The sequence below is a fragment of the Mastigoproctus giganteus genome, chromosome 10 (assembly GCF_048544385.1).
Source record: "Mastigoproctus giganteus isolate SK-2022 chromosome 10, ASM4854438v1, whole genome shotgun sequence".
In the NCBI taxonomy this organism is placed as follows: Eukaryota; Metazoa; Arthropoda; class Arachnida; order Uropygi; family Thelyphonidae; genus Mastigoproctus; species Mastigoproctus giganteus.
In genome coordinates, this window is record NC_143584.1 from 212,695,678 (window position 1) to 212,715,012 (window position 19,335).

General features: G+C 37.9%; 1 protein-coding gene across 1 annotated transcript; it reads left to right on the forward strand.

Annotated features, from left to right (window-relative positions):
- Positions 1-2,332: 2,332 nt before the first annotated feature.
- LOC150079863 (uncharacterized) lies at positions 2,333-17,954 on the forward strand. The gene is made up of 2 exons (XM_090383377.1): positions 2,333-2,680; positions 17,377-17,954. Exons 1-2 carry the CDS (start codon positions 2,661-2,663, stop codon positions 17,816-17,818), a joined length of 462 nt encoding a protein of 153 aa, XP_090239503.1. The 5' UTR covers positions 2,333-2,660; the 3' UTR covers positions 17,819-17,954.
- The last annotated feature ends 1,381 nt before the right edge of the window (positions 17,955-19,335 follow it).

Below are 19,335 nucleotides of genomic sequence, written 5' to 3' on the forward strand. Positions count from 1 at the left end.
AGTAACTGCATTCGCTGATTAAACCAGTTTGTACTATCTGGATTACGATGTAGGCATCATTGTTTATTTACACAGGAGTATCAATGCGACCTCCCCCCTTCACTTTGTGTGGGTTCTGCGTCTCTTTCCCCACCTCTCCTCACCAGCTATATTTTTATGTGCGCGAATGCAGTTTCAATACGTTATGGCATTCTTGTTTCGGTTATATTTTTAAGTGTAGCCCTCCTAATTTACTGATGAACTCAATACAATTACAAGGTCCAATAATCCTGCGAGAGGCGAACTAGTGCCACAAGAGTGTGTCTGTATCGAATGACAAACGTGACAAGGGCAACCATGAATAAGTTAAAAGCAATCAGGTCTACTACAGAGATGCACCATTGTAAAAGCTATCATGCTACGAACAAATACTTTCAGCAAATTAACAATAACGGATGAGCCCTAAAGTAACGTTGACCGTTATAAATGTTGGAGAAACAAATGGAGGTGCACTTTTGACCTAACATGGCCGACTACGTATAACTTAATATCAACATCACGCAGTAGTAATCAGTTGTAGAAATTAAAATGTTTAATTATTACCTGAGTAAATAAAATCACGACATTATAAATTATTTATGGAATATCTATGCAAGCGCAATGAGTAAAACAAACAATTAAAATTACATTACTAAAGCACTACAAACTTCATTATAATGAGCTATTAGGGCGAACTTTACTGATCTGCAACAGCAGCGCCCTCTAACAACAAAATTCTAATATTAATTCAAAAAATTAAATATACGCCAGCAGCAAACAAAACGATTATTCATATACAAACTTGCAATATAATAATAATTATTATAATTATCATAATAAATAATAATAATTATTATTATTTGTGTAAGTAGGATGGGTAAAGCAAACAAATAAAATTACATTACTAAATAACGTTCCTTTTTTCGTTAGAATGTTATTGTGAACTTTTATGATTTACAACAGCAGCGCCCTCTAACAACAAAATTTTAATAACGTATTAATGTGAGCAGCAAACGATGCGATTATACATATAGAGTATAATTTTCCTGTTTGGTTTTCTAAACACGCGATATAATAATTATAATTATTTTCCTATTTCGTTTTCTAAACAAGCGATATAATACTACTACTAATAATAATAATAATAACAAAGAAATAAAATTACATGAGCTGTTAATGAACTTTGATGAAATAGGACAGCAACGCCCTCAGACAACAAAAATTTTAATATTAATTTCAAAAATTAAAGATCAGTGAGCACCAAACGAAACGATTATACATATATAAACAAGCGATATAATTAATTAATAATTACTATAATAATAACTATTATTATAGTAATATAATATTATAGTAATATTAATAATCATTATTATTTTGTTATTATTATTATTATCTGTGTAAGTAAGGTGAGTAAAACAAACAAATAAATTTAGTAAAGTGTAACATACCTCTTCCTCGTAACGAGCTATCATGGCGAATTTTGTGATCGACGACAGCGACACCCTCCAACAACAAAATTTTAATATTAATTTAAAATAAAAATAATAATTATTATTTATTAATATTAATTAATAACTAATATTATTATTATTATATAACGTGATGATGTTTATACAGGTTAATATATAGAGCAATAACAGTGTTTTTAACTGTAGTTATACAGTACTGGAAAATATAATTATACTTTCAGTTGTTGTTGTTTTTCGTTATTTCCAAAGCGAAAATTATTTATATAATTTTAATTATTAACAAAATTCAACGAAGCATACTATTGTACATATTAGATGAAATTGGACACTAAAATATTTTTTAAACTGTGATATCTTGTGCAAACTGGAATAACAAGTAAGCATCTTTCAGGTTAAGCATTCATGTTGCCCATATTACTCAGGACACGTCGTTGCTTTAAACCTTAGATGCAATTGTTCCTCTCTCCCAGCTTATCGCTGTCCAGAGGGGATCGATCATGAAAAGACCATTAAACAGATACTACTACTACTACTAATAATAATAATATCTGCATTGGATTTTAGTATTATTTTTAAAGGGACCAATGATTTTACATTCACCCTACAACCTATGTTCCAACTTTTCTTCTACATAATCCATGTTTCATCGTTAAAATACATAATCGTCCATTTATGGAATATATTTTATCCTAAATAAGGGATGTTCTTCAAGTTTATTTGGAAAACTCCTATCGTCACGTATTTTATCACGTGAGTACGCGTCTTGAGTATGACGTCACGATCAACCTCCAGTAATCTGTCCATTACCGGACTTCTAGTGTCCATTTAGTTGACGTGACAGCCAGAAGTGCATCCTGCTGCGACGTGCAGTAGGTGGGTTTTTCTTTAGCAGGCGACCACTTAACTTACTTCGGGTTCCCTAAATTTCAACTGTTAACTAATCGGCTTCGAGGAATTTCCAAAACTCCTTGGACGTCTGATACCCCGCCCATATCCGGTAGTGAAGACACAGGAATCGTTTTTAAGGAGTGATTACGATGATGTGATGTTATACAAGACATCGACGTTGTACTGGACACACGATCACAATCCTGTTGCTATCAAAAAGGAAAAGAAAAAAAAGTGAAGAAATTAGTTGTGTTATAACTAAGAAGTGATCTAATCCAGACTATGAGGATTTCTATTATTAGGTAGGCGATAATTTTTTTCTTTTCATCTGCTCCTACCCTAATCGTTTAAGGGACTGTAATAATTATTGGTATTTTGTTTCCGCTGTGGGTAAACAATCCATGTTCGCATCGCTCCCAAGTCCGACAGGGCAGCGTGCATTACAGATCATTAAAGATGCATTATCTCATACAGAGGCGTTTTATTAATGACAAGGATGATCATGGCAGGTTACTAATTATGCATGTTAATATCACTGTAGGAATTACTCCAGTGAAGAAGTAAAAAAAGGTTTTCCAGCACGCGAAATTATATTTCTATGGCTGGCAGTGTACCGCGCATGTTGTTAGCTACTTAAAATTATAACTACACAAATATTAACGCCATTATGATGGGTTGTTCCACAATTTGCATATCAGCAATCTATGAAATATAATTCTTAGAACCATTGTAGGTGATCAAATTTTTTCTGCGGTTGGGAGACAAAATCAAACAGCCAATTTTTTGAAGAGGAGTGAGAATGACTGTGCCAACCCTGTCTGTCTGTTTGACATTCTGGTAAATTTATTCACATTTTAATATAAAAAGCAATGTGTAAAATGCTACCTTTCTGACAATCACATCCATCATTTAAACAGTGATTGACAGCTGAATTCCTTTGTTTATAGCGTGCAAATAATAAATATTTTTTACTGCGTACTTTCCTCAATACGCAATAAAAATTATTTTTCATTGAGGAAAGGAGTACAAAGCATATATATAATAATGAAATAGGTAATATGCTAAGGGTTTAACCAGCTTTAAAAATGTTGAAAAATTCTACGAAAATGCTCCTTAATAAAATATCTTATTTTTAATAAGATATTTTGTGAACGTTAATAAAGTACGTTCATAACATGAGTGACACCTGTGAGAGAGGTTTGGTTCATTACCGATCCCTCTGAAACCTGGGTTTACAAACACAAGTCAAAGATTTCTTGAGCGACCGTGTGAAAAGAAGCTCAATAGAAATTCCGCGCCATCGACTGCATTCAAACTCAGTCCATTTTCACTTGGCGCTTAATACACACACACACACACACACACACACACACACACACACACACACACACAAATGAAACTAAACTAAGATCAGCAGGCCCTTTTGTGGAAGTGCAAACTTTAGAAAAGTTTGCACTTCCACAAAAGGACTGTTTGGAAATTTATAAAAACAGGGGCTTATATCATATTCCACTATGTACATTATGTCTGTAAACTGTGTTCTATGATCGATATGCCGAGTTTTCGTGAATTAAAACCATGCAACCCTCGCCAACTGACTAACTCAGCCATGTTGCAAAAAAGATCATAAGAATTCCTCGCGTCATTGACAGGATTCGAATCGGGCCTTTTCCATTCGGTTTGTGGTAAACGGTGCTCATATATACTATGCTATCCAGAGGATAGGCCTCTTGCTGCCAGTCCAAAGTGCATTACATCCATTGATGTTGCGACTGTCGGTACTGGTAAGAATGTTCGAGCAGGTGGAAGGATCACTGACTCCATGGAGCAATTTTTCTTTTCCTAATAGAAACTTTCGTTTGTTGGAAACGATCGTTTATGTAATTGTGTGAGGGCAATAGTGGAGGATTTTACGTAACTGGAGGAGTAAGAGTTTTAAGTCTCACGTGTCATTCACTACTGGTGAATAGTTATTTCGCACACTATCAAGCAAACCTTTTTTGTTTGTTTGTTTGTTTCGGTTAATCTTACTTGGAAACGAAGTCATTACAACGAATTTCAACAAAAATTGCCGAAAAATTCTTTAACACTAACTCTCCATGCAGACTGAAGTTATCAAGATGATAAAGAAGCTTCGTGAGCGTGGATCACCTGGAAATAAGGAAAGTGAAAGATTCATATTTGGTTGTCGTAGGGTTTTTATTGTTTTACAGGTAACTATCCACTTGACCTTTTGAATTTTTTTAAAATTGTCAGCCTCAATTACGAGAGATGCAACTTGTTTCAGTAATCAACAACTCGTTGGCTAATAAAAAAACTTGGCAATTTAGTCTAAACTTCTTCCCCTGTAATTTGAATTTATGATCCTTAGTTCTGGAATTCTTTATAAGAATGAGAATTCCACCTTCGTTCATTTTACTAATACCTCTCAAAGCCTTATAAACCTCAATCAGGTCACCTCTGTGCCAAGGTCTGTAGCCCACGTAACGGGCGCCTTTCGTCGTACGGTCACCCTTTTTCCTATCTCACCATCCTAGTTATTATTATTATTACTATTAGCCATATGGTGCAAGGAAGCTTGAGGCTTATGCTGCACCATCCAAAAATAATTCCCATGTTAATCTGAGAGAAAGAGAACAAGAGTCAGAAGTAGAAAGGAATTCCCAAGAAAGAGAAGAATGATGATATCCAGCTCAGGACCCTGGGTGTGCCATGCCCATACTCACCAGATGTGAGTTGCCCATCTTTGGATCATTTCAAGAAGCTCAACATCTTTTTTCAGATTAGGTCTCCATATTTGGACACAGTATTCCAAATGCTGTTTGACTGGCTGCTTTGATTTGCTGTTTGATGGACAAGAAACCCGAGTTTAAGGGAGGGAAAATCATGCACCTTCGCCTGAGCCAACTAATTCAGACACGTTGTGAAAAAGGCTCATAAAAATTCCTTGCGTCATTGACGGGATTCGAACTCGGGTCTTCTCCAGTCGGTGTGGTGAGGAAGACGATTCTATCAGCTGTGTTGCCGACGAGGCGAACCTGAAAGAATAACGAGTGTTCCTACATATGACACTTTGAACAATTTTAGACAAACAGTTTTGCGAAAATAGTACAGTGGCATCATCACCGTCTTCCCCACACCGGGTAAAAAAGGCCCGGGTTCGAATCACTGTTAATGACGCGAGGAAATTTTATGGGCTTTTTTCACCGTGGCTGAGTTAGTCGCTTTCACGAGTAGATAGCCAGATTTTTATCCCGGAAATTCGGGTTTTTTGTCAACCAAAAGAGGCAAATCGACCAGAGAACACAGGCAATTCACGAATTACGACCATAATGCACTGGGTAATTTGAACCAATGTTCCGGATGACCCTGGTGTGACATTTATTTATTTGAACAATTTTGCAATCTCAAAACAAAACGGAAACTCATAATTCAAAATGGGTTATCGCCCCGTTCAGTTAGTTTCGCTGTTAGAAACCCCCTTACATTCCCCAAAAGTCGACTTCTGGTGTGATATGTCTTGAAAGAGGATAGTTGGGCCCATATTTTTGAATGGGCCTAACTATCATATTTTTTGCGTTTCTAGTTAAAATAAGAGACACTTGACTCCAACAGGAAGGGACAACCTGCTGTATTGAACGCTCAACTAATGTTGCAAACGTTTTTTTTAGGAGATCTAAACATATTATAAGGACTTTGACCACCTAGGTCTCCTGATTTAACATCCTCATATTTCTTTCTTTCTTTTTTTTATGTGGTTTATTGTATTGATAACAACGAAGGACACATCCAGCATTGTCTATACTCTATTATTTGTTAATTATTCTGATAATAAATTTTATTTTTCGTTGAACATTTTTGGGGTTGCTTTTTGAGTACCATACATGGATTGAGCGTCGAGGATATATGGATGATGTCTCGCGGCCTGGACTGCCGAGGACTTCCACCACTCCAGAGAATGCAAAGGCCCAGGAGATTCTGGATGATGGCATCTATGTTAGTTCAGCAGCAAAATGTCGACCGTATACGGCATTGCACATGCGATTGTTACAGAGTTCCTGAAAATGTCGTGAATCTGTACTCGTTGGATTTCATACCAATTGACACCTGATCAAAAACAAAAATGTGCATGTAGTCTCATAGTCTTTATAACACACACCACGTACTTTCAATTAGCGTATAAAGACGTTGCTCAGAACAAAATCTTCCATTATGCAACTCACAAAACGGGTCACACTTAAGCGCGTTGCTTAAGGCTATTTTTCGAACGATCAGACACGTCAGAACTTACAACTGTGTCTGTATTCTTGGACATGCCTATTCTCCTGCCACCCACCAGCAGTTCGCCGAAACTTGAGTGATTGTACGATAATGCTGCCATTCCGCTAATTAAATGAACAGTCCGTGTACAACACCACTTGACTTAACCAGGAAGGCGTTGCCCACTTTCTTGGATTCGCTGGATAAAGGAGTTTCCTACACTCTAGCTTAAACCTTTTCCCCTGTAATTTGAATTTATTGCCACTAGTTCTGCAATTCTTATAACAGTGAAAATTCCTCATTCATTCATTTAACTAACCCATCTCAAAGCCTTATAAACCTCAATCTCCTCGTAAGGTGCCTGGGTGCCAAGCTCTATAGCCCACATAGTCCAAGTCTTTCCTCATACAGTCGCCCTTTTGCTAATTGTACCATGCGAGTTGCCCGTCTTTGGACCCTTTCAAAAAGCTCAATGTCTTTTACAGATGATGTCTCCATACTTGGACACAATATTCTAAATACTGTCTTAAATTTGCCTTATATCGTGGCATTATGACCTCTCTTTCTGCTCAGGAAATTTCACATTGCCCGTATCATACCTCCCAGATCCCTTTCTTCCTCTACTGTTTCTAATTCAACCTCACCAAGTGTATGTTATTTTGTGGTTGCTGTCCCCAACTGCAAGACCTTGCATTTTGCTGCATTAAAACATTCTGAAGTTACACCAATCTGAAGAATATCCATTAATCACAAACCCCTGTCTTTTGCCCTGCAACCACCATGCGTTCCATCTTCTAGTTTATACAATAACCTCTCGTGAGGGACTGAGTCAAATGGCTTCCTAAAATGCAAATAAACTATGTTGAAATTGTTCCCTACATCTAGCTCATGAGTAACTGGTGTCAAAATACCATAGCTTACAAGGTTAGTCAAATATTATTTTTCCCTAACAAAACCATGTTGTGTGTCCTTCAGAATGCCATTTCTGTCTAAATGTCTCTGGATTGCATTCTTAATTATTACGTCTAAGGCTTTCCCTACCACCAAGTCAGATTTACCAGTTTGTAGTTATCGACTTCTCCCTTAGAACCGCCTTTATGTATTGACACTTCTACAATCCAAAGAAGTCTCTCCCGAATCCAAAGAAGTCTCTCCCGAATCCAAAGATGTCCTCCTAATTAACGTCAATTGTTTAATACACTCTCTGGCAGCCTCCCTCAAAATTTAGGTAAAGAACTGCTCTCTCCTCCCTCATGCTTACATTGAATTTCATCTCCATGCAGGACTGTGCGAAAGAGGAAGAGGTGCACTGGACGGGAAGGAACGAAGTGCACTGGGACCATTTTGGAACTTCCGGAAATCAGGAACTCCCAGATAGTTTGTTAAATGGTTATAGAATAGCTATAAAAATGGCAGGGGTTGTCCACAAACCAACTATGTACTAGATCGTCCTGTTTCCATTATGAACTTTACAAATTGAAAGGAGTTAACTTTCTTCCTGTTAGTAAAGTTAAGATCCTACACTGCATTGTAGGCTGGCTAAAAGATACAGAGGGTCGTCATAAATGATCAGTGTTAAGGATGAACTAGGGTAACACTGGGGTTCTTCAGGGATCGATCTTGGGTTTCGTCCTATTTCTGATTTTCATGAATTATATTTTCGAGTATATCCAAGGTAAAGTGGCAAAGTTTTCTCATGATTTAAAGGTGGGAAGGGTGATTGATAGTCTGAGAGAGGCCATGTTTCTTCAAAAATATTTGGAACTGTTGCATATATGGTCCGAAAAATGGTAACTAAAGTTTAGCGCTTTCGGAAACAGAAATCCTGGAGAGTTAAGCACAAGCTAGAGGGAGAGGACCTAAAAGTGGTTCAAGACGAAAAAGGCTTATTGAAGAAAGAAAAATTAGAGAAGCAACTGGGCTCTGCTTCTGACCTAGTACGCTACTTAATTGAAAGGCCATCCATCAAGAAAGAATTGAGCTTGGCTAAGAATTTGTTAAAGAATGGAAATGTATTTATAGATTCTAAAGCATCCATAAAGAAGAGATGGAGGGATCTCCTGCACGGCTCCTCTGATGGCTGTTGTTTCAAAAATTAACCAGGCTCGCTCACAACACCGATTGGTGGGTGACGGAACCAAATTGCTACCCGGCCATGCTTTTGTTGACCTAGTGAAAACTAGGATCAATGCCTTTCCTACCCTCTCTAGAACATCAAGAGAACGTAGTACGGATAGGCAACATACAGATGGATGCAATGCGGTCGAGTTGCTCGCCACATAGCACAAAGGTGTTAGAGTTAAAAGACATGATGCTATAGTAAACCTAGTGCAAAATCGGTTGCGCCAGAGAGGCTGGGAGGTCAGAAAGGAACCTCGGTTTTCAACTGATGAGGGTATCAGGAAACCAGACCTTCTTTGTACTCGGGATAGCTCCGTCTATCTTTTGAATGTCCAAATTGTAGGGACCAGACTGGACCTTGAGCGCGTTCACCGCATAAAATCTGACATATTACAATAATAACGCGAGTCTCAAAAAGGATTTTCTCCTATTTCTTATCAGTCCGATTGTATCGTCAGTAATAATTTCATACAGAAGAGTTTGGTGTAAGTCTTCTGCGTCCTGGCTCCTTTGTATGGGATTGACGGTCTGCGCGGTAGCACAGTGGTATCGTCACCGTCCTCCCCACACCGGATGGAAAAGGCTGAGGTTCGAATCCCGTCGATGACGCGAGGAACTTTAATGGGCTTTTTTCACTCCGTGTCTGAGTTAGGCGGTCTCAGGCGTAGATAGCAAGGTTTTTTCCTCAAGAAACTCGGGTTTTTACGTCCAGCAAACAAGCAAATCGACCAGAGAACACACGCAATTTACAGACAAAATAAATATATGGGTAGATGTAATCATTTACAGGGGACCCTAATATCATAATTTGGATTTTATGGGATTGATGGTTTCTGATTTAAAAATTTTGGCAATGCAAGATACTTGGAGCTGCTGGGGAGTTCATCAACGAATGACCTAGCACATTGCTGTTGATTCCCTTGCATGTAATATTATGTTTTTTTGCATTTTTTAGTTTAATCTTTTACTTAATAAAGGGAATTGGTTAAAATAAAATTTTAAAATATTTTATGGTTCAATCTAACATGAAATTTTCCATATAATGTAAGTAGGCTGCTATGAAGGCACATAGTATCCCATCCACGATTGTTAGAGCACATTTGAGTTCGAGTCCCTTCGATCATGGGAGAAATTTTTATGGGTCTTTTGCACAACGTGGAGAAAATCGACCACAGCACACACGCAATTTACAGACAGTATACATGGAGAAATATGGCCTTAGTCGCCAATGTTCCTAAAACCCAAGAACAGCAACAACAACCACGTTTGATGGGAGCAGTGTACATTTTCATTTTGTTTCAAGAGCAAATGGCAGAGCTGTATGTCGCGGTTAAAAATTTATGTTTGGATACCACAGTGCACATCGTATTAAAGACTCACTCCGGTGTTATTAATAACTTAACAGCATGGTGCACTCAAGTTGTAAAAGCAGCTGGACTTCCCTCCCAAGTAATAATTAAATCTTGGGGAATTAACTGATAATTTAATCTCCGAAGGGAATAATTTATTACCCAGACCTGAAGATTAAATGGATTACAAGCAAAAGAGAGATAGACAGAACAGTTTAAAAAAAAAGAAATCGAAATTACTATTGTAATATGTAATTAAATGAACTAACGTTCATGGCCCATGTGGGAGTTCTGGGTCGTAAAGATGCCATGAAAAAACCTTGGTATTCATTATCTCGAAACGTCTAACGAAGAGTTCATAGTTTTATTTATTTTTTTAATAAATAGCTAAGGTCGAAATAGAAATAAATCTTATTCTAACGTTTCCGCGTTAAGTATCGAGCATACACTCTGCTATAAAAAGTATTGGGATACTAATACCCTCTTTGCAGTTGATTACTTCACCGTCCTTCCACAATGTTTCGGAGTTTCATTCCAGAACTCGGTTTTTTTATTCAGGCAAACAAACAAGTCGAACCCAATACGTAAAATCATTTGGGGCTGTGGTCTCTGTTGCTTTGTCACCAAATCAAAATCATTGGGTCAACAGCAATGGGACTGTGATGAATGAGCACATTTTATACAAACGATTATGCAAATATTTTAGACGGTAGAGCTGCCTGCACACATCTATAAATGCAGCTGCGAGGGTAAGGGGTCATTTGAAATCAATGTGCCACACGGAAGGGCGCTTTCTGTTCGCGTTCAAGTTCGCTGACGCAAAATGTTTTATTTCTCCACCCGAGAATTGCCTCATCTTCCAATCTGTTATGTCTGTAGAAACTGAGTGTGTTCGTTGGTCTGTTTAACTTGTTTTTATGGATGAAAAACCAGAGTTTCCAAGGATTTTCAATTTTCAGCTTTTCAACATTCCAAAGACTTTTGTTATATCGTACGCAGAAGAAAGCAACTAGTGATACTGAAGATGAATATGAACCAGCAAAAGGATTCGCAGGGAACATCAACTCAGGAAACTTTTTAAAAAGAACTTGACACAATTGTAGGTCAAAGAAGTGAGTAGCAAGGTAATGCCAATCACATCTTTCCCATTAAAATCAGTGCAAGCCACTGTTGTATTTTCTCTTAGTAGATGCACTTTGGACAGCAGTGTAGGCTGACAAATAAAGGTAACTGCTATGAGTTATGAACAATATGCTGCTCAATGTTTTTCACTCAGTTGTCCAGAAATACTTCTGGTTGCCCTCATGGTAGCATAGCTGGTATAATTACTATCCTAGCTAAAACCGGGTGGTGAAGACCTCAGTTCGAATCCCGCGGATGATGTGTAAGAATTTTTATGGGCCTTTTTTACAACGTGGTTGAATTAATCTGATCCAGGCGAGGGTAGCATGGTTTTCCATCCAGTAAACAGGCAAATCAACCACAGAACACATGCCCATTATAGACATTATACAGGTGGTGAAAAAATAATGTAAACACCGATATGAAATAGCTTTTGTAATGACTGTATGATGAATTTATGAACATACGGTAATTTTTTTTGTTTTGTTTTGTTTTGTTTCTTGTGGGTAAGACTGTGAAGGACAGGAGGTAAAAGGCTTTCGTCTTATTAATTAATAAATTAATATTGATAAAGATATTGATTGTCTATTTTTCCACAAATTTTCTGCAGTCCCTTAAGTTTATTCTAAATATTATAATGAACATACACTCACTTGCCATTTTATCAAATGCACCTAACTAATAGCGAGTAGACCTGTGTTATTCCTCAGAACTGCTTGGATTCGGATGCTGGGCTATATTGACTCAATCGCTTCCCGAAGTTGTTGCAAGCTGGATGGTTGCGCTTTTAGGTAGCACAGTTGGTAAAATCACCGTCCTCCCCACACCGGGCAGAAAAGACCTAAGTCTGAATCCCGTCAATGACTTGAGAAATTTTTATGGGTCTTTTTCATAACGTGGCTAATTTAGTCGATCTCATGAGAGGGTAGCATGTTTTTCCCGGAAACTGAAGTTTTTTTTGTCCAGCAAACGGAAAATCGACCATAGAACACTACTAATGGGCTTAAAACCCTACAACTAGCCGACTCCTAAGATGGTTGGGAATCTTTGCTCCGAAGAGCTTGTTACGCCTCATCTCACAGGTGCTCAGTTTGAATTGAGATCTGGTAAGGGGATTGTGGAGAACCAGTTGTGTAAAGTTCTAGCCTTGTTGCATTAATCTGTTAGAACTCCATCGCAGATGGATATCAAGGGGTAGCACATTGAGTTCGATGGTATCAAGGAACCCAATGTGTACCAAGAAAACATTCTGCACTTCATTACATCGGTAACAGCAGCCTGACCTGTTGATACCTGAAAGACTGGATCTAGGGACTCATGCTATTTTCCCAATATTCTGTTCCTCCCATCAGCATGAAACAAACGAAGATTCGTCAGACAATGCAATATTTTTCCAGTCCTATATCGTCCAGTGTTGGGTGTTCGTTTTATATCGCCTGCTTGATATTGTATGGAACGAACACGTGATGCTTTTACTGAAGGAGAGCTCCATTTCATGAGACAGGTAGACGTACCTAGTAAAGTAGCCACCAGTTTATGTGGAGGAGGGGGAGGCATTGGACATCCGTGTAGAGACAGGATGTGTTTGTAATCAGTTCACAGCAGATTATGGCATAATCTGCTGCTTTATTCCAAAATAATCCAACATAGTAAAAAGGACAGCATCTGTACTTTTTTATTTCTTAAACGGCGCTTTTAGTAAACCTGCTCCTTAAAGCTGTAGATATGGGCAATCTGTTTCCTTCCGATATGGATACTTCCATTCCTGCTTTTATATGAGCGCTTCAATACATCTGGCGTGAAAACTGGTTAAAAACTGCTGACAGAACGTGCATGGGTGTGTTTCTTTATCTGCGTGTGTGTGTTCCAGTCTTCCTTCTTATATACAGCGTCTGGTGAGAATAAAAAAAGAAACATCCAGTCAGGTATTGTAATATATGATTGTGGAAACATGGTAGAGACTTAAGCTTGTCAGCTGTATTCAGTTGTCGTTGTTGTAAGGTTTTAAAACTATCAGCGACTAAGGTGATATTGCTCCATGTATATTGTCTGTAAATTGCGTGTTCTGAGGTCGATTTTCTGTCTGCTGGACGAAAAACTCGAGTGCCCTGGAGAGAAAACCTAAGTATCCTCGCCTGAGACCGACTAACTCAGCCACGTTGTGAAAAAGGTCCATAAAAATTCCTCTCGTCATCTACGGGACTCCAGCTCAGGTCTTTTCCACTCGTTGTGAAGAGTATATTCAGTCTTCCACGATTTTGAATGTTGACATCCATAAGTTCATGTCATTCATCCCCATAGGTTCAAAGGCAAATATATGCTAAGTTTTCTTGGTACCCTAAGCGGCTGTCTAGTTATCTATATGGAACAGCACGCTCCTGTTGAATGTGGCCGAGTTAGTCGGTCTCAGGTCCTATGGCTTTTTTTCTCCTGGGCTTTTCTTTGATTTTATAAAAATGTTTCACACAAACGATCACATGCGCAGATGAGATCGTTCTTGAGTGGCCCTAATCTGAGTTTTAATTCCTTCACATTTTATAGATGTCAATCTAATTTTTTTATAACCAAATTTCTGAAAGAAGTTCTATCCCTAAAAAACTCGTTTGTTTTTATTATCATTTTACCCAACTTTATTGATAATTGTATTAAAAATATTTAAATAAACCCATTGCCTTTATATGCTGGCGAGATCATTCCCTCATATTGTGTTGTCCGCGACTATGTGGGCAGCTCTAAGTGTTATGCTTCCTCTGTCCTTGATCTTAAAACTATGTTAAGAAATATATTTTCAGAATATTTTCAAGAAATTTTATATTTGGTCCTTTTCGAGATAGAAAACCTTCAATAACTTTTATGAGCTTCTTTAACTCCATGGCTCAGTTAATCAGTCTCAGGAATGGACAGCAAATCTCGAGTTTCTGTAGGTTTCTCCCCTCCAGAAACTCAGGGTTTTCGTCCAGCTAAAAACGTAAATCGATCTGAGAACATCCTCAATTTATGGACATAACATAAATGGGCTTATAAGTCGGTGTTGAGTGCCCTTAACATATCACAATTTTTTATATGTATGTACACTTTCATCTAAAAGTTTAGAATCACAGTTAATTTTGCTTAATTTTCAAAGTTTTTATTAAATTAGGACCAACTTGTTTATACCAATTTTTATTAAAATATTTTCTATTATATATAAATATCAAAAAACTTAAATATTTAAAAAAATTCTAGTATATTTGAGTATATTCCAGAAAGGTGTAGAAGACTCCTGAATGTGGTAGTACATTGTATAAGGTTCCTTCACGTGGTAGAAGCCATCAACATTGGACAGTTGAAGAGTGGAAAAATGTACTTTGGACTGATGAATCGAAAGTTGGAATTTTTGGATGCAAGAGTAGAGTTTATGTGAGACGATCAACAGAAGAAAAAATGGTGCCACATTGTTTAGTGCCTACAGTCAAGTACTGTGGTGGTTCCACCATGACTGGAGCTGTTTCTGTTTTTCTGAAGTGGGTGCCATCGTCAGAATTGAAGGAATTTTAAGAAGACTATAAAAACATCCTTGAGCATAATGCAATATCTTCTGGACTTCGACTTCGTGGAATACCTTTTATATCACAACAAGCCAATGGCCCAAAGCACAGCTGTAAGCTGTGCAGAGACTTTCTAGCAACTAAACAGCAGGAGGCATTACAAATTATGATGTGCCCACCCAATCGCCTGATTCAAACCCAATAGAGCTTTAATGAGCTCTAGACTGTCAAGTCCGTGAAGTCTGCCCATCTTCACAAAATTTAGGGAACCTTGCAGATTGCTTGGAATAATGTTAGTGAAGACAATATTACAAAATTAATCGCCAGTATGCCACGTTCTGTGAGGCAATGATAAAATATCGTGGAGGATATTTTGATGAAAAATCAGTATTGTTAATATTAATCATTTCCCTTTGTTTGCTGTAAATTTTTCAGTGCTTAATAAAAAATCTTAAATTCTTTGTAGTGTGTTGTTTTTTATATTAAACCTTAAAATTAAAAAAAAAATAACGAAAACTGTTGTAAAACTGTTGTAAGTCTGTGATTACAAACTTTTAAGCGTAGTGTGTAGGTACACTGCCCTACCATTAATATCTGTACACCTGCCTTTAGACAAAAAAAGAGGTTTTATTGTGTCATTTAATATTTTGTGCTGAAACCTTTTGCTTTTATGACGACCTTCAATCTTCGCGGCATACTCTCAATCAGCTTAAATGTCAGGTGATATGTTCCTCCACTCGGCCTTTAACGCAGCCACCAGTTCGGTCTTGTTCTTCGGGCGATCTCGACGTGCACGTACCCGAAGATCCAATATATCCCAAAGATGCTCGATAGGGTTCAGATCAGCACTATGGGCTGGCCAATCCGACTTTTCAACTCCCATGTCCTCAAACCACTCTGTTATGACCGGAGCATGGCGCGTTGTCTTGCTGATACAGGTATGTCCTGGTATTGCAAAGCATTCATGGTTTTGTTGATAACGACTAATGAGCCAAAGCCAAACCATGAAAAGCAGTTCCATACCATAACACTGCCTCCACCAAACTTCACTGTTGGAAGGATACAATCAGGAACTGTTCCCATGGCATTCACCACACCCAGGAACGGCCATCAGACTGTTAGAGTGCGAACCTCGACTCGTCTATCCATAGGACTGTTTTCCACTGCTATGCAGCCCAGGATTCGCGTCCTTACACCATGTTAATCGGCGTCTAGCATTTGTTGAGGTGATCAATGGCTTGTGAACAGCTGCACGACCATTGTAACCCATGTCATGGAGTGTCGTATTCGTATTGTACTAGTGCTGAGGCGGAGTTGTGCGAAAGCACCGGTGCCGCTTGTCAAAAAACACTATGTACTAGTGCTGACATTAGGCACACTTACTCTCACAGAGGGTTTGTGTGACTCGAGACAATGGCAAATTACGATTTGGTGCACAGTTCTTCGCAGAATTCTCTTGTCTCGTTCTGTTATTTTTTGGCAGATTCAGTCCCAGTTCTCTTTCGTATGACGCCACTAACCGTTGACCCAGAGTGATTGCGATGTCTCGTACAGAACGCTTGCTTATGTGGCATCTTACTATCACCCACGTTGGAAGCCTGTTAATTCTGTTGAACGTTTCATCTTGCATGTCCACTTTTGTAATTGTCTGTTCGAAGCCCAACGTGCATATTTATAGCAGGCTCTGTGATGTGTTGCATGCATAGGACCTGTTTCCCCATCCACGGAGGGGTGTCTGGATATTAATGGTAGGGCAGTGTATATAGGTATTTACGTACAGTTTTTAATCTTTAAATTACTTTACAAGAAATTCAGAAAACTACGGATAAAAAAAAGAAAAAGGAAGCAAGTAGAAAACTGACATATATTTGCTTTGTAACATAAACACCCAAAACTTTTATAGATTTGTTTCATCGCATTATCAAATTCTGGAACTCCTCTGTATAAAAAGAAAGTTGTCGTAACCAGTGACGTCCATCATATTAAAATCCATCATAAACAGAAAAACGTTTGCTTCCCAAGCTATTGTTTACATGGATCAAAAATACAAATCTCTAGGGACGAAGTTAGGGCTGTAGGCAGGAAAATCAAGACGTTACCACCTCGATCATTAATAGTCTCTTCGGTTTCACATGCTATATGCGACCTTTCATCATCAGACAACAGCAGTATCTCACTTTTGTATAGAAAAGCTCTTATCTGCGACTTGATGAGTCTTTAAATTCATTCAGTGTGCAATATGACGTAGTATCGCGGTATCTTCAGGATTTGAAAATGCACAAGAACATCATGACATCCCAGAAAACAGTCACCATTTCGTTTCCTGTCTTAAAGTCTTTTGATGGGGCAAACTAGAATGATTAAAATTGGTAGATCCAGGATTCTATTTCTGGTGATACAGAGGTTGAACATGGTGTACGTCACTGGTTACAACAGCAACTTCCAGACCCTCAGTCGTATTATACACCATACGTTTCTTCCAAATAATATGTTCTATTTAGTTTTATTAAATTATTTTTGAAATCTTTTCAGTCTTTGGAAGATCAAAGCGAAAAGTATTTTTTTCTCCTAGGCTGTCCACCTTTTGAAAATCTACTTATTGTTTGTTGTTATTTTCAGAATGACAAAGACCTCTGTAGCCATTTTCACACTGTACCTGCTTTTCCTGTCAAGCTGTGTAGGAGAATCACCAACCCAGCGCATTCGAATCCTTTACAACTTGTTAAACAGTTTCCATAATACTCTGGAAGGTGGTCCAGCCATACAATCGGACATATCTTCAGAGAGTTCCGAAATGCTGAATGAATTAAAAAATGGACAGACTTCACCTGACTCTATATTTAATCTGAGAAAAAGATATAAAGATGTCTTCAGCCATTACCGTATGAGGCCATATTGGTACTCAGGGCCGTTCTATTCACCTGACGGATTCCCTACTCAACAGGATTTGGACGAGGACACGAGAGGTAGGAGAAAATTTCCTGAGATAGACTCCCGAGGATTTGATGAAGATATTTTTGACGAAGGATTCGGGGAGTGGGAACCCATGAAACGTTGGTGATAAAACATCAAATTCAAAACAAGAGCAATTTCAAAAGTTGCTGCTTTTCTCAGACTTCACATAAAGTCGCCTATTATTTTCGATGAAGGAATTTATGACATTAGCTAAGTAAGTGACCACAGGAGTTCATTGTATTCGCGTCTTCAACTATCTTATCTCCTGTAATTACAATTAATAATTCCAATAGTATTTTATTATTAAGATATCATTCAATATTTTAAATATCAATAGTAATTTGTATTATTATTCTCGTCTAGTGTTATGTAATGTTAAAAAAAGTATCTGAATGTTCCAAAATAGATTTTTTATAATGAAAATGGACAAAATGGTGGAATCTAATAAAAAAAAATGTCGTATGTTAGATGCTTTTTCAACTTTTGAACAGAAAAATTAAACTCCACTTTTGCTGCTACTTGCAATTGGGGTGCCTGCCTATCTTCTAAAGTACACAATTTAAGTGGGACAAGATATTACATAAACGTGAGGTGTGACCAAATAGTTTGGGGACTGACTTTGTATGTGGAAATTGTGGCATCGACTTGTTGCGACATGTTCGGTGACTCATCTGAAAAACTCTGGAATCGCTGTATACTGTGTCAAGAGATACTTCGAAGGACGTACTTTTATTTTTAAACACAGGTTGAAAACACTATTAAAGAGGGCAGTGTGGTAAAAAGTCCACGAAATACTCATCTCTCATTTTAAAAAATAATCTATGATGGGTCAAATTTTCATTTCTTTGATTTTCTTGCAGATTCTTCTAGTTTACAGTCCCTATTCAGTATCCAGCAATAGTCAGCCATCATGTTTACATTCCATCCCTCCCCTCACCGGTACCTCATCTGCATGTCTTTAATGTTCTGGTGAAACCTTTCACCCTGTTCTTCATTAACACTTCCTAGATTTTCTGAGAAGTAGTCGATGTGGGAGTGTAAAAAATGTACCTTGACACTCATGTTGCAGCCCAGCTACTTGAAGTTTGTCAACATGTTTTCAACTATGTTCTTTCAGCCTGGACCCATGTTCCCTATAAAGTTCTCAACAACAGACTGAAGCTAATCCATGCATTTTTTTTCTCTTTCATTCATGAAAGTTTTCACAAACAGTTTTATCAGACCCGGTTTGATGTGCAAGGGTGGAAGGAGGACAGTTTTGGGGTCCAGCAGTGGTTTACGAACTATGTTCTTTGATCCAGGTAAAAAGAATGGCGTTTCTGTGTAGCCAAATTGCTATCCATGTAACACCTATCACTTTAAAGTCAGCACAGACCAACCAACCATGTTCTTCATACTTAATATTTGTCAACAACGTCAAGTTCTCATATGTTTCAAATTCCCAGAGTGAGCTACTGGAATTGACTCATATTTATTTCCATTGAGGAGCAACCCACCTTTGAGACTCCTCTTTGATGAGTCAATAAGAAGTCTCCACTTTGTATGATTGCAACTAATTCCTAAATAGTTCATTATATTACTGGAAAAAAAAATAAATAAAACATATAATCGTCCTCAGAAAAA

Excerpts from the sequence above, each read along its gene's own strand:
- LOC150079863 (XM_090383377.1), top strand. The coding sequence starts at position 2,661 with ATGAGGATTTCTATTATTAG. Across the intron at positions 2,681-17,376 it reads ATGAGGATTTCTATTATTAG|AATGACAAAGACCTCTGTAG; the intron begins GTAGGCGATAAT and ends TGTTATTTTCAG.